A 15050-nucleotide genomic window follows, 5' to 3' on the forward strand; every position below is an offset into this window, starting at 1 on the left:
CCTGAGGGAGCCCAAGGAAACCGAGACCTGCCCTGGGCCCAGCGCCCACTCCCTCCCACTCTCCCTGTACCCTGGGGCTGGGTGAACTGGAGACATGAGTTCCAGGTGCCAGGCCGGCTGCCCCAGCCTGGCTGTGTACCCTCGACAAGGCGTGACACCCCTCTGAGCTCAGCTCACAAGCCTCTGAAATGGGGGTGAACACTCTAACCTCATAAGGGGCTTTCGGACTCCAACTGGGATAACAGGTGCGGCTCCCTTTATAGACTGTAGAGCAGGTGGGGGGAGGCTTGTTGGCGGAATCAGCTTATGGGCACAGGCAATTTGGCTTCAGTAGAAAGCGTTCTCCTTTGGCAGGGCAGGAGCCAAGCCCCACTGGCCCTTCCTGCCCCCGGAAGGCTCTGGGCATGGCCAGAAGAGCTCTGGAGAGAGGTGTCCCAGACACAGTGACACAGGCAGAGAGGTGGCCGACTGGGGTGACAGCCAGTGAGGTCCTGGGGACGGGGCTGCAGAGTCCAGCAAGTCAAAGGGAGGAAACAGGCGACCCCAGTAGATTTGGTCTGGTTTTTGGAAGGACTCCAGCATGGACAGAAGCAAAGCACCTCTCAGAATCTTTGTGGCCTCCACCCCTGCCCCCATCCATTCGCCTCTCCTCACTCCACACCCTCCCCCTGTTAACATAAGTGGGAACTCACCTCTCCCTAGATTCCCCTCGACCCAGGGGCAGCGCCATAGGGAACTTGGGACCTCCTCAACCTTTGACATGGACACCGCCTCTCAATTTTAGCAAAACTCTCTGCAAAAGCCACTTCAGGTATGCCCCCACCCCAACCCTCCTACAGAGAAATTCTGGAGTCCTCTATGCCTACAACCCAAGTCTAGGCTGGACCCCCCTTCTGTGTGCTCCCAGAGTCCCTGAGCTTACCTGTTAGCTCATCTGTCCCCCAGGTCCTTACTGACCTGCACATCTGCACGACAGACTGAGAGCTTTCCACGGACAAGGACCATGGCTTTCACCCTTACATCCCTAGGCTTATGCCTGTGACATGAAGATGGTCAGTGAACACGGGCAGGGAGGGAGGAAGAAAGGTGAGAAGAAATGATGGATGGATGCATGGAGGAATGAATGGATGGATGGAGGGATGGCGGGATGGAGGGATGAATAGATGGACAGAGGCATGGATGGATGGCTACTGCAACCCGATCAGCTCAAGGCCCTACCATTATTTTTATGTTCACTTCAGTTCAACAGGAAACCAGTCTGTCTCGAGCCCCTCCTTCCCAGGCCCCTGGGCGCCTTCCTTGGGAGACCCCGCTCAGCCCCACCCTACTGCATCACGCATTCAATGCACCATGATAATGATACATTTGCTCTAAAAACATGAAAGGCTTATTTCTATAATTTTGCTTTTGAGATTATTTACCACAAGCAATTTATTTAATGTATGATTGGCTATGATTTCTCAGCAATCAAGACACAGACTAGGGAATTCTTGAAAAGTGAGAAAATCTAATCTAAAAACTGTTTTCAAATATAATGACATTTTTATGAGCACTAAATTTAACAGTTAATGAACTTAACATAATGTTACAATTTGTAGACATTTAACTTAACATTTATTAATGCCAGTTTTTCAGCTTCCTTTTCGAATTTTAGAGGCACGAGGAGTTTTGGTCAGGCCTCAAACTGCTGTCGATTCCTGAGAAACTCGCAGGCCCTCAGCCCAGGACCCCTCTGGGACCCTGCACCCCCTGCATCATCCAGTGGGAAGTCCTGGCTAGGACATCTGCCTCCTTCCTCAGGAGCTCAAATCTGGTAGGGGCCAAAACACGCTCACAGATAATGTCAAGAAAAGGAAAAGGAAAGTTGGCCGGAAGCAGTGAGCTGGGCCCTGAGCCTCAAATGGGCAGACGGCTGCTCTCCAGGGGCTAAGGGGCTGGTCTGAGCCCTGGACACTGCGGGGTGCTGGCTCCTGGGTGGGGAGCCCTTCCTGGAGGGGCTACCTGGCCTGCGCTCCTCCCAAGGCTTCAGCCCCTCCCTCCCATCCACCCAGGTAAGCCAGGCCCAAAGCACCTTTTGCTCACTTGCCCCTAACCAGGATTCAACCACATCATCAGAGAGAACTACCACCCAGCCCTCTTGGCCCCCCTGGTGAGAAGTGGTCCTGGGAGGCAATGAAGTAGAGTGGCTTAAACCCCGGGGGCTCAGAGTCAGGTTGCTCTGCCACCTCCTGTGTGGCCAGGTGCTAAGGACAGCTCCCCTGTTGCCACTCTGCTCGGCCTGTGCACAGCTGGGCTGCAGCCCTTGTCCTATCCTGCGGGCTCCTCTCCTGGAGCCTGACTCACTATTGGGATTTAGGAGGATGAAGGCCCAAGGCTCAGGAGGCCACCCATTCACCTCGGGACACCCACACCCTGGGCTACGCATCTGCACGCTCTGCTCTGCACCAACCCGGGAGCCCAACCTCTTAGGGCTGGGAGGGCCTGAAAGACCACCTGGCCAACCTGCCCCAGGTCACTCTATCCAGTGCTCAGATGCCCTCCAAATACTTCAATTTCTTCCAAAGAAAATCCTGACTGCATTCCCCACAATCTCCTAAAAAGGCATCACAATCCAGTCTTGTTTGTTTCAAGGAACATCACTTGTTAGAGGCACGTCAGGAAGAAAAGGAAGTCAGGAGCCCAGACATATGGTCTCCTGTCCCCATGACTGAGTTCGCCAACCGCCATCAGGAGCACAGACCCGGGACACTAATCGGCTGGGGGAGGAGAAGGCATCCTCCATTCCCACTCCAAGCTCCCCCACTGCTGGACGCTTCCCCCTTCCTGGGCACCAGAGAGCTCCTGGCTTCGGGCAGGGCACTCTTCCCCGCTTGCCGGCTCACTCACTCGCGCTACTCTGCTTCTCCCCTGTCCTTGCGCTGGGGGCTTAATATGTGCGAGAAAAGCCTGTGACGCTCCCTCCCATCTCCACACACCCCAAGGGGACCCTCTGCTCAGATGATGGAACGAATCACGGTCATCTTTGCTGCCTCTCATGCCCTAAGGTCCAAAGTCTGTAAGAACCCGTCCCAGGTATGGAGGCATAAAGAACCACCACAGCAGTTTCAGGGGCCTCCATGTGGAGACATGGGGATGGGCGTACAGGATCAGCACACCCAGAGGACCCCTCCTTCAGCCCCACCTCTTGGAAGTTATTACCAAATGACACATGACAGCCCAGGGCCACTCCCTTATCACATCACAGCCCCAGACCTGAAGGGAACTTGGAAGCATTTCCTGCCCACTTAGAACAGAGCGGGCAGGGCTCTGGGAGCCCTCCAGTCCAGCCGGAAGGTGACACCAGCAGGCGGGGACATCACAAGTGGAGAAGCCCTTGAATGACAGGACCAGAAAGCCCCCAGGGAGCATCTAATGCAATCTCCCCAACCCCACCTCCTGGTTTAGGAGTGAGCAGGAAGTCCCAAGGTCACAGCATTCCCAAGGTCAGAGTATGAGCCCAGGTGTCCTAAGTCCAGTAGGACCTCATGCCTCCGGCGTGCTTCCCACTGAGTCTTTGCTTTTGCGATTCTTCCCCTCCCCCGTGCAGCCCCACTGGGTGTCATGTTCTCCCCAGTCCCAGCGAGCTCCCAGGAGCTCATCACACAGACTGTCCAGAGCAGACCACTCCAGACCCCTCGTCCTCCATTCTGCGGGTGCCCAGACTCACATGCAAATCTGCCTGGGCCATTTGTCGAGGCTGCTACTGTCACCACCTCAGGCCCCAGGGGTGTCCAGGGCTCAAGGCTTGGGTGCTAGGGAGGCCCTTCTTCATTCAGCCCAGGCTGCCCTTCCCGCTCGTCCCTGCCAGCCCCTCAAGGCTTCGGTCACATGCACTCCTCCCTGAGACCCATGCTCTCAGGTCCCCGGGACTTCTCACACACTAGTCCCTCACCCAACAGTGCCGCTCAACTTCCCAGACTGGCAAACTCACCCTTCGAGGTCCAGAGCAAATGACCTCCTCTGGGAAGCCTTCCCTGATTTCCTCCACCTGCCCGGTTGCCCCAGCAGCCCAGCAGCCCCCTCCTCTGCATTTCCTCAGCACTTTGTACCTTCCTAATTTTAGCTCTTAACATATCACGCAGGGAGGATATCTTATTCTATCTGTCTCTCCAACTAGACGGTGAGCTCTCTGAGGGCCAGGGCCCTGTCAGCACACCACACCTAGCCCAGCTCTGGCACCCACGGTCTCCCAGGAAATGTTTGAAGAAGGAATGAATGAATAAATGAATGACCACCTCCCATCTCATCCTGGCTGCGTCTGCCAGTCCCCGGGGTTGTCTCCATTCCTGATGTGGCAGAGCGACTGGATGCCACTAGAGGGCAGCAAAGAGTCAGGAACGAGCAACAGGTGTGACCACCTCCCCCCGCCCCCCCACCCCCACCCCAAGGGCAGCTCTGAATGGTGTGGAGGGAGCCTGGAAGGTGCCCCGGCCACAGGACACACAGGAGGGCTGGCAAGGGAGGCGTCAGAGCTAAGAACAAAGGCCATTCATCCGCTGAGCAGACGCTCCCTGAGCCTGACGCTTGGGCCAGGGAGCACTGGCCCAATCTCCCAGCTGATGCTCCAGTCCCTCCACCAGGTTCTCTCTGGCCCCTCGAGGCTGCCCATCCCCCTGTCTCCAGTTCTAATTACTGGGAAGGGCCTTTATACAAGGCTGACAGAGATGTCCCTCTGACTCCATTCGCCGGTCCCGGCCACAGCTAGGGAAGTGTGTGGAGCGTGTTTTATCCCCAGTCCACACACTGAAGGGGTCCCAGAGAGTGGAAATGGCATGTCAGACTTGGCCAGAATCCAGGTTCTGCCTCCCAGCCTCGTGCTGGGCCCCACCCTCAAGCCTCAGGCCTCCACAGAGCAGTGAGGCTCAGAGTCAGGGAAAGGCTTGCCACAGACAGACCAAGAATCCCTCCTCTCCTCCCCCCAGACCTCAGGAAGCCTCCTACCTCACACGACTGGTGCCTCAGTAACTGTACACCCATCCTTCCAAATGATCCTCAAAATCAGCAGGCACAGCAGGCTCAGAGAGGCCACGAAACCCGAGCATAGCCACACAGCCAATCAGTCGGGAAGCCACGCTCCTTCCATGGTACTCTTCACTTCTCTTGGAGAAGCTCCACACCTCTGTCTCTAGGCCAGACTTTGCCCCTGTGCTCCTGACCTGCTTCACCACCTGTCTGCAGAGGCTTCACGGGATGTCTGCATGGCCTCCAAAAGTTGACGAGTCCCGATCCTAACCTTGCTGGCCACCAGCGTCCTCCTCCACCAGCTCCCTGTCCTGCCAACCCCCCTTGCCCAACTGGGCAGGCAGGCCATGCTCCCACCACGTGAACCCACTCCAGCCACTAGGCTCAGCTCCTGCCACCTCCTCTTCAAATGCCCAAGGATACATTCGTGTCTGTCCAGCATAAGGCCCCCTCTCAGAGGACTGACCCCAGGCGCCTCTCCGCTTCCTCCAGGCTGCAGCAACCGGAGCCTGCCCCCACTCCTGCCTGGCAATGCCCTTGTTTGTGACTGGGTTCTTCTCTGATCAGTTCTCCCATTGACCCATGGGCTCCATGGGACCTGGGTTCCGCTAGGGAGCTCCTGCTCTGAGGCCAGCTGGGCCGGGCCGGCATTAGGCATGCCTGCCAGGCTCCTCTCTTCCCCACCACGCCCAGCTCAGACACCTGTACAAACGACAATCGTCACCATCATTAACACCTATATGGCACTTAATATTGCCAGGCAAAGTTCTAGGAGCTTTTACATATATTACATCATTTAATGCTCACTCTTACTATCACCATCATCCCCATTTTATAGATGAGGAGGAAACTAGGGCCCAGAGAAGTTATATAATTTGCCCCAAGTCACACAGCTAGTGAGAAGCAGGATTCAATGCCAGGCAGTCCAGCTCCAGAGGCCATGCTCTAGACCACCCGGCCTCCTGCATCACCACACGGCTGCCCTAGCATCCTGGGCTGCACTGCTCCAGCGCTCGACCTGGCTCTCACTGGCAGCTGAGCCCAAAGCCTCTCTTTTTATCTCAACTATTTCCTGAGTGCTACTACAGGCCAGGCACTCTGCCAGGCACTGGGACACAGCAGTGACAGAATGGACGTAGTCTTGTGCACTGTACAACCCTGTGTACCACACAGACCTGGGAGGAAGGTAGATGAGGAAGGAATAAATCACTGATTCAGTTCCTTCCATGGTCCTTAGCATCACAAATGAGAAGAACACGATGCTCTGAGAGAGAAGGGATGGTGGTCCTGGTTCAGATGGTGTGGCAGGCAGAATAACACCCACACCAAAGATGCCCACATCCTGATCCCTGGAAGCCGTGAGCACGGTCGGCTATACGGCAGAGGGGAGTTAAGGCTGCTCATTGGCTGAGCGGAAGAGGAGGAGATCATCCTGGAGTATCTGGGCGAGTCCAGTAAAATCGGAAGGATCTTTCTAAGTGGAAGAAGGAGGCAAGAGAGAGAGAACCTGAAAGATGGCGCATGACAAAGACTCAGCCCAACGTTGCCAGCTTTGAAGATCAAGGAACGGGCCACGAAGCAGGGAATGTGGTCAGTATCCAGAAGCTGGAACAGGCAAGAAGTGATTCTCCCCTTGAGCCTCCGGAAGAAACAGCCCTGCCAACACCTGGACCCCCAGCCTCCAGGACTGTATGCTAAGACTTTCCTGTTGTTCTGAGTCACGCGTCTGCGGTAACTCGTCGCAGCAGCAGGGCACTAACACACACGTGGTCACAGGGAAGGCCCTCTGAGCGGGGAGCCCACAGGCGAGGGCAGAGCAGGCTGGGCCAGGCAGCAGTGAGAGCAGCAGAGAGAGCTGAGCCCTTTAAGCAGAGGAAACCGCACGTGCCTCTCGTTCTTCCCGCAGAGTCCAGCGGGCCCTGGGTCGGCTGTCTGCTGCCGCTCCAGACCTCTCACTGGCCCGAGGCTCCCGCTGCCCCTGCGCCTCACCCCTACTTCTTCAAGAGAATAAAAGCCATCAGCTAATCGAGCAACTTAACTGAAAGGCATCTGGAAACGATGTAGCCCAATCCACGGCAAACACAGGGCGCTGGACCGGAGGAACCCGCCACTCTCCACACACTTCGCTCTGACGATGGGCCTCCTTTCAAACACTTTCCTCTCTGCTGCAGCCCAGGGAGGCAAACTCCACGCAGTCGGGATTTCCTGGCACTCTGGCTAAAGCCCCAAAGAGGAGTCAAGTAAGGGTCGTGTGGGGGCTGGGGCCGCGTGGGGACCGGGCACCTGGGGCAGCAGCACGAGGGGCGGGCATCCCTTGACTGGTTCATCTCAAAGACGGCTCCTTCGCTTCGACTCAGATTCACTGAAGCCAAAGGGCAGTGAACGCCCCTTCCTCTTCCCCAGCCGAGAATTTTTAAGCGTTTCAAATGCCATGTCGATATCTGTTAGGTTGTGCAAATATCCCCAGGCAGGAATCAACTAGTTACACCGATCAAGACACTATGGAATCTCTGGTGCAAAACTTTTGGCATTTGCTGGGACTGGATGAAAATAAGATCTGCAAACGGTCTCCATTCTCCGTTGCGATGATGTACCGCATCGGCGTTACTCACAGTAATCACGGCTAAGGGCTCGCAGGATTTACGGGGCTGCAGAAACAGAGTCTACACACCACAGAAGACCAAAAAGGCCCGTTTGGTAGACATGGGGATACCCTGGAGCCAGAAAGGACAGATGACACCCTTAGGCAGAATCAGGATTCAAAATAAACAAGAGTCCAAGCTGGCATTTAATACGGAAAAATATAATGTCTATTTTTCCAGACCCAAAAGCTCAACTGCCCGAGTGGACCCTGGAGGTAACCCCTCCTCCACACATGCCAAACGCAAACCCAATGCTTGGAAGCCCACCCTCACACGGGGAAGAGGCAGCAGCCACACTTTCCCAAAACCTGGAGCAGAAAGGAGTCAGAAGATTCCCTCTGCATCCGGGCTCCCTGCCAGGCAGGAGGGGCTGTTCCCTACGGTGGAGCAGCCATCGTCCCAGCCTCAGAGACAAACCAGAACAGATGGCTCCTTAGAGCCGCGCCAGGCTGGTTTCTCCAAACCTGCCCACGTGCCCTCCGGGTGATAAAACGCTCTGGCCTCTGCGCCCCCACGGTGGAATGGATGCTCCCGGATTCAGAAGCCCAAGAGGTTATGAATGCGAAATCTGGACAAATACGCAGTTCAAATCCTCCAACAGGTGTGGCATGTCCATGTCCTAATGCCCGGAACCCGTGACTGTTCCTTATGCGGCCAAAGAAAGGGCGGAGGGGTCTCTGTAGATGTAATTACGTTAAGGGTCTTGAAATAGGAAGACTATCCTGTGTTATCCGGGGAGCCCTAAATGTGGTCACACGTAGCCTTATAAGGGAAAGGCAGAGGGACCTTCACACACGCAGAGTGACGAGAAGATGGCGCCACAAGACATGCAGGTGTAGTGACGCAGCCACAACCCAAAGATGCAGGAGCCACAGAAGGTAGACAGGAAAGGAGGGGCTCTGGCCCAGGGCCTCCGGGGGAGCACGGCCCAGCCGTCACCTTGATGCTGGGCCCAGTGACACTGATTTCAGCCTTCTGAGCTCCAGGACTATGAGAGATGAAATTTCTCTTGTTTTAAACCATCAAGTTAGTGCTAATTTGTTATCACAGCCACAGGAAACTCATAGAAGGGTCAATATTAATTTTCCCTGCCTCCCTCCCTTAGAGAACACATGCACAAAAGGACCTACTATGTGCTGGGGACTGTGTGGGGTGCGGAAGACAAGGAAAACGGAGGCCTGGCCCTCAACGAGCTCCCCTCCCAGTGGCATCGCTAAGTGGGCCACAGACACACTGGGCCATGTGGTGTAACAAGGCCACTGAAAGCCCTGTGCCCCAAGGAGCGTGCCCCAGAAGGCTTCATGGGGCAGCTGACGCTGGCACTCAGCCCTGAAGGGTGAAGCCAATCCCAGGCGGAAGCAGGAAGCAGTCTCAGCCAAGGGCACAGGATAAGGAGTGACACTGGTGAGAGTGGGAGGCGTGCTGGGAACCAGTGAGCAGTCACGGTTGGGAGGCTAGGAGAGGAGGCCAGACTGTGCTGACACCTGAATGGTAGGCCTAGGACCTGCTCTGTTGAAAGGAGAGCCATCTTCACTGTGGGCCAACCCTGGGGGCAGTTCCAGCAAAGATGTTGCATGCACGCCAGCACTGCCCCGTGAAGCCGTACAGGAAACAGATTTGGAAAGCATGCTGGAAACAGGGTCCCAAAGGCATGACACTGGTCAAGGGACAGGGACTAAGGGCCATGCCTGCCGCACGCGGAGTCCCAGACCTAACACTGGGTTTGGCACTGAGTGAGTGCTGGGTGCATGAGAAGAGAAAGCAAGAAAAGAAGAAAGAAGGTAGGGGGGAGAGAGATGCACAGCAGGAGTGGAGGGAAAGAGAGATGAGGAGGACACGGGGCTCCCTGACAAAATGCTTGTGTCCCTCCATGCTGCGCACCCTCCCTCTGTGCCAGGGGAGAGTCTCAGGGGACTGTGCCCCAGGCCCACCCCGCGGTCGCCCCTCCAGCTGCTGCCAGCAGGTTTAGTTAGGGTGTGCCCTTGATCAGGCCTATGATTCCTGCTGCCGCCGTTAATAGGCAAGGAGCCACCATTGGTTCCCGCTGGGGGCTCTGCCAGGCCCACGGCCATTTGTATCTTGAGCCTGGTAATTAGGGCTGGGGGAATCACAGGGCCGGAGAGCAGGTGCTGTTTGGATAAACTTAAGAAAGTTCAGCTGCTTCTCTGAAGTTGGCCTCTTTGGGTTTTGCAGCGGGTAGCCAGCAGGGCCAGCTGGGAGGCCTCAGCTTCCCCTGCCGACATGCTCTGAGGACATGGGCTGCCGCCTCCCACTCTACACAGTACAGAGGAAGGAGCCCTGGATGGGAGCACAGAGGCCCAGGTTCGAGTCCTCCCAGCTGCAGGCTGCGCAGCCTTGGGCAATGCCCTAGCTGCTCTGAGTCTCAGCTTCCCCTTTGGGAAAATGGGGACACAATCCTTACACTTGGGACCCTGCCCCGCTCCCAGGGCTGTAACATCCAAGGGCTCCTGGGACGCGCTCTGCATTCTATGAAGTGCTACATGACACCCAGGGGCCATTCATGGATCGCCTGAGATCCGTCTCCTGAAGCCACCCTAAGTGTGACGGCTGGGAGAGGAGTGGGGCTGGGGAGGAGGGCACGCGTCCCCCCACCTCTGTTTGCCTTGAGCACACTACTTCCCCATGCTCTGCCCTGGGCCATCCCTGCAGCAGAAAAGGCAAGGGCTTTGCAGGTGTGGACCTGGCAGGCCTCCCCGCATTGGCACCGCCCAGGCCAAGAGCACACACGGAGGCAGTGTCCTGTGTGTCTCATATTTAAAAGTCATAAATCAAGCTAACAAACCATTAAATGAAATATGCTCTGTCTTCCTACCTCGTTAAATACATCTTCCTAATCACCTGGGAGGCCAGGAGCAAAGCTAGAATTCTGGGACTCCTTGGCGTCTGTGCCAGGACCTGGGTGCGTGGGGAAAGCCCAGCTGAGCTCTGATCTGCCCCACGCCCCTTCCACCCCAGCTCCACTCCTCATCCTGCAGGGCCTCCTGTCCAAGCCCTGTCCACCCCCCACAAAGAGCCAGTCCTCGGGCCCCAGGGTGCACAAGCCTGTGACGTGGGCTGGGGAAGAGGCTTGGGGCCGTTTACGCAGGACCCCAGGGTGGGCCAGAAGTGGGGTGTGGGCACCAGGTGGGCACATCCCCTTGGCCCTGTAGACTCTAGTCCATGGGGGGAGCGGGGGACAAGGGACATGGCCCTTGCAGGGCCAGAGCAGGACTACTATGGAGTGGCTGCGGAGCAGGGCCCTTTTGCCTGGGCCTAAGGGAGGGCCACACTGGGCCATGGCTCTAGTCGTAGCTCTGCCTCCTATTTGCTGGGTGACTTAGGCACATGCCAGCCCCTCTCTGGGCTCAATTTCTTTACCAAGAAAGTGGGTGCGTGATCCACCCGCCTACTTCTCAGAGCTGCTGTGAGGCTCCAAAGAGAAAGCCGGCCAGGTGGGGAGGGGTGAAATAACCAACCTGGCTTTTTCAAACACCCCAGAGAGTCAACAGCATGTGTTGGGGGGAGTGGGCCCACAGAGGCCCCAGCACTGAATGAATGGCGTTGCCCCTGTAAGTGACCTGAAACAAGAGACAACACGAACCCACAAAAGCAGTGTAACAGCATCCACTTGACCCACTTAACAGCATCCAACCGAGTCCTGATTTCCCTCAATTTTTTTTTGGCTTCTTTCCAAAATTGATGCTTTGGGTATCCCGGCTCTGCTCATGCCCTGAGTCCAGGGACAGCCAGCACCATGATGACGTGTGGTCTTGTCCCCACACCACCCTGCAATGGGAGGAGACGTGGTGGCCTCCTTTCCAAATATTTTAAAGGAAACTGACACAGCCAGCCGGGGAGATGAGGTTTCAATGGCCTCAGGGTGTTCAGTTTGGAATCTAGTGACAAACCCACAAGCTAACATCCTGTGGGTCCCGAGCACAGTGTCCTCAACCCCAGGGAGTAAGGCCACGGAGAGCAGCTTGGGCAGGCGCGGTGGGGAGGGGGCTTCCTTGTGTGCACGTCACACAGACTGGGGGAAGGAGGGAGGATGGGAGAGAGAGGACGGGGGAGGGCACCCCACGCCCTACTAGCTGGGTGACCTTCGGCCAGGTCCTGCCCCACTCTGTTCAGAGTCCCCTTGAGACCAGCGAGGGGCTGTCTGAGTGACTGCAGGCCTCTGCCTGATTTATCCAGTCCACTTCTCAGAAGCACAGGGGTCACCCGGGCTGTTTGGGGGGTGCCCGCTGGACCCCCGTCCGCCACCTGCTGAGGAGACGCTGACAGTGCAAACTCACCAGGCACCATCCCTGTCAGCGTCGGCGCTGAGTAGCTGCCCTGTCCGGCCGGGGGGACGTGCGGAGGGTACCCGGGGAGAGTCGTGCTCGCCAAGTCGCGGCCTGAGGAATCAAAGCAACAGATCACGGGGTGAGCATCTCCGCGGCCAGCCGCTCACGTCCACAGCTCCCCGGACACCTGCACATTTGTCACGCCTGGACGCTGAACGCCAGTGTGCTCCCAGCTCCCGCCTTTGCTCACCCGGACACACACACACACACACACACACACACACCCCCCTCCAGCCACCCTGGCTCCACTCAGCAGGGACCAAGGACAGCTCAGCCGTGTCCCTAGGAAACTGGAGCTCCGGCCAGCTTGCCTGGCTCTCTCCTCCCCTCCACACCTTTGCTTCCGCTGCACCCTCTGCATGAAGCACCCTCTGCAGCAGCACAGGGCCCTGCCCCATGTGCCTTCAAAAGCCAGCTCAGATGCCTCCATCTTCCTCTTCTTGACAGCCCACTGCAGTAGGCAAGGCTATGCCCGCCTCCGAGCCCTGCGCACCGGGTCTGGTCCTTCTGAATCCTTCCTCCTTTGGCTAGAGCTAGTCATCCACTCAGTGGAGGCGCAGGAGGTGCCTCCTGACACGAGATACTGTTCTGGGCACTGGGACATAGAGGGCAAGGCCTCGGCCCTCAGGGGCAGACGCTCTGGTGGGTGCACGTCCACCTCTGTGCAGGCTCCCAGCTCCTGGAGGGCAGGGGTGACACCTCATTCATTACCCCAAAGCCCCTGCCTCTGACACATGGCTTGGCACCTAGTAGGCTCATCGCGAATAAAGGTGCAGACGAATGGAGCATCCCATGTGCTGGGGTCCAGACGACGTGGAAGAAAACCCCAAGGTGGCAGAACTCTGTAAGGGAGATGCCCCTGAGATCTGTCCTCCTCTTAGGGAAGGAGCGGGGCTACAGGCCCCTCGAACACCGCCAGTCGTATGTGTGTACCAAGGTGCTCATGGACAAGACCGATAACCCAGACCGTGGGGGATCAGACTGTTCCAGGATTATCTGTTGTGCCCTGAGGACAAGGCCCCACCTCTGTGGGTGGAACTGGCAGTTGTTCCTGAAGGACAGGAACGTACCTGCTGTCAGCCATCCGGGACGTAGGTGGGAAGCGAGGTGGCTTTGGGATGAGGGATGGAAAGAAGAACCTCGACGTCTTCTGGATGGGGACACTGAGGACTGGGGAGGCCAGAAGAGGTCCAGGGGCAAGGGGGAGCCATTTCTGACCGCATGGCACCAGGCCCAGCCCCCGGAGCCTCCCCCAGGGCCCAGCAGGGGGGTACAGGTGGCACACGGGGAGACGACTCTGAGCTCCAGCTCCACCAGCCCAGGGAGATGGACCCCTCTGACCAACACCCCCCAAAGAATCCAAGCCAGCCACAGTGTGAGCCCATGAATGTTCCCGGATGAATGGACAGCCCTCCTAGTACCAGTCATCAAAGACTGTCCAGCCAGCGCCCAGAGGCTGCTTCATTTCACAAGGTCCTGCTTACTTTCCAGAACCTTACAGAAGACCAGGCAGCTGCCGGACAGGAGGCTCCCTCCCTCCCTCCACTCACTATCCCCCTGGCTTTGGACAGGGCATCCTGGCTATGACAAGCAAGGCTCGGGTCTCTTCACATGAGGCATTGCTCCAGGGCAGCAAATGCCCCAGGAGTTGCCTCTGGGAGTCCCTGATCCCCCATGTGACCTGCACATGACTCCCCATGAGCACTGAGATTAAACAGAAAACTGGAGTTGGCAGAACTGACCACACTTACAAGGTGATTTAAGGAGGTTTACCCCCACCCCCACCCTCTCATGCCTCTGCTCTCACCCTCCTCCAACCCAGCACCCACACCCCTCTACAGCAGCTCCTGTCTCCACGAAGTACAGGCTTCAGGATCAAGTCTTTGTACCCCAAGGTTGGAATGGCATAGGCCTACCAATATTTATCAGTGAAAGAAGTGGCCCTGCTGGAGAAGCAGGAGCTCCCTGGCATCCGTAAGAGCTCTCTCCGTCTGCGGTCAAGGATCGGTGCAGGAAGGGCTCCTGGAGCTTTTCCGGAAAGATCCTTGTAGCCATTTTGTAGATGGAAAAACTGAGACTCATGGTGAGTGGGGAGCAACTGGCTCAGGTCCCACAGGGAGCAGATGGCAGAGCAGGGACCTCAGCCCACACTTCCTACCATCAGCCCAGGCCCCTCCTCTACCTTAAACACATCATGGTGGGGGTGGGGGAGCAATCTCCTCCACACTTGTGACAGAGATCTGGTGACCTGAGGGTTGCTGGACCCTCATCTGAGGAAGCAGAGTGGGCGTAAGTGTCAGCCTGGTGGGTATTAGGTCACAGAGCCAGAGGTCAGCCCATGAGGCATGCACAGAAGGAGCATGGCAAGGCTGTGCTGATGGGCTGGCTCCCCCATCAACCAGTGGAGCAGCTCCTACCTGGGCCCTGGACCCAGGCTCAGCCCCAGACGATGATGACCACAACAAACCACAAACGCTGACACAGAAATTACAAAGTACCAGGCTCTGTTCTCAGTATTTTAAATTATTAACTTCTTTAACCCTCAACAATCCTATGAGGTAAGGTACCGACACGATTCCCATTTTACAGGATAATGAGACACAGAAAGGTCAAATAATTTATCCATAGTTGCAGAGTAAGGGCCGGAATTCGAACCCAAGCAATCCGATGTCAAAATCCACGTGTTTAGCCACTCCACTCCATTGCCTTGAGCATCTGCCTGGCTGTGCTTCTGACCACGAGTCCAGAGGCTCCACGTGCCTCAGCTGGGACACCCAGACTGACCCTTGCCTTCTGGCCACAGTATCACCACTGCTTATTGGCTCCATCATGGAGAAGGAAACTCAACTACACAGTTTTGTGGATATACGTGTTGTGGGGGAGCCAGGACCACATCGGGAAAGCCAAATTGGCCTCCCGAAAGACAAAGGTGTTATCCTGATAAGAGGCTGCCCAGTGCAGGGGAGTGCATGGGGCAAGCCTCAGGAGGTCCACGTTCCCCCTGGGTGCCTGAGACAGATAAGAAGGCCCTGAGAAGGGAAGGGACGTGCCCAAGGACACT

At 56.8% G+C, this 15050-nt stretch overlaps 1 protein-coding gene across 4 annotated transcripts in view; it reads right to left on the reverse strand.

The window, feature by feature from the left end:
* PAX5 (paired box 5) overlaps nt 1-15050 on the reverse strand; it is a 186672-nt gene that overhangs the window by 32926 nt on the left and 138696 nt on the right. For all 4 annotated transcript variants that reach the window (XM_070250370.1, XM_014735872.3, XM_070250371.1 and 1 more), the window contains 1 exon segment: nt 11939-12040. In XM_070250370.1, coding sequence (XP_070106471.1) covers nt 11939-12040 — 102 coding nt within the window.

This window comes from Equus caballus, chromosome 25, assembly GCF_041296265.1.
Source record: "Equus caballus isolate H_3958 breed thoroughbred chromosome 25, TB-T2T, whole genome shotgun sequence".
NCBI lineage: Eukaryota > Metazoa > Chordata > Mammalia > Perissodactyla > Equidae > Equus > Equus caballus.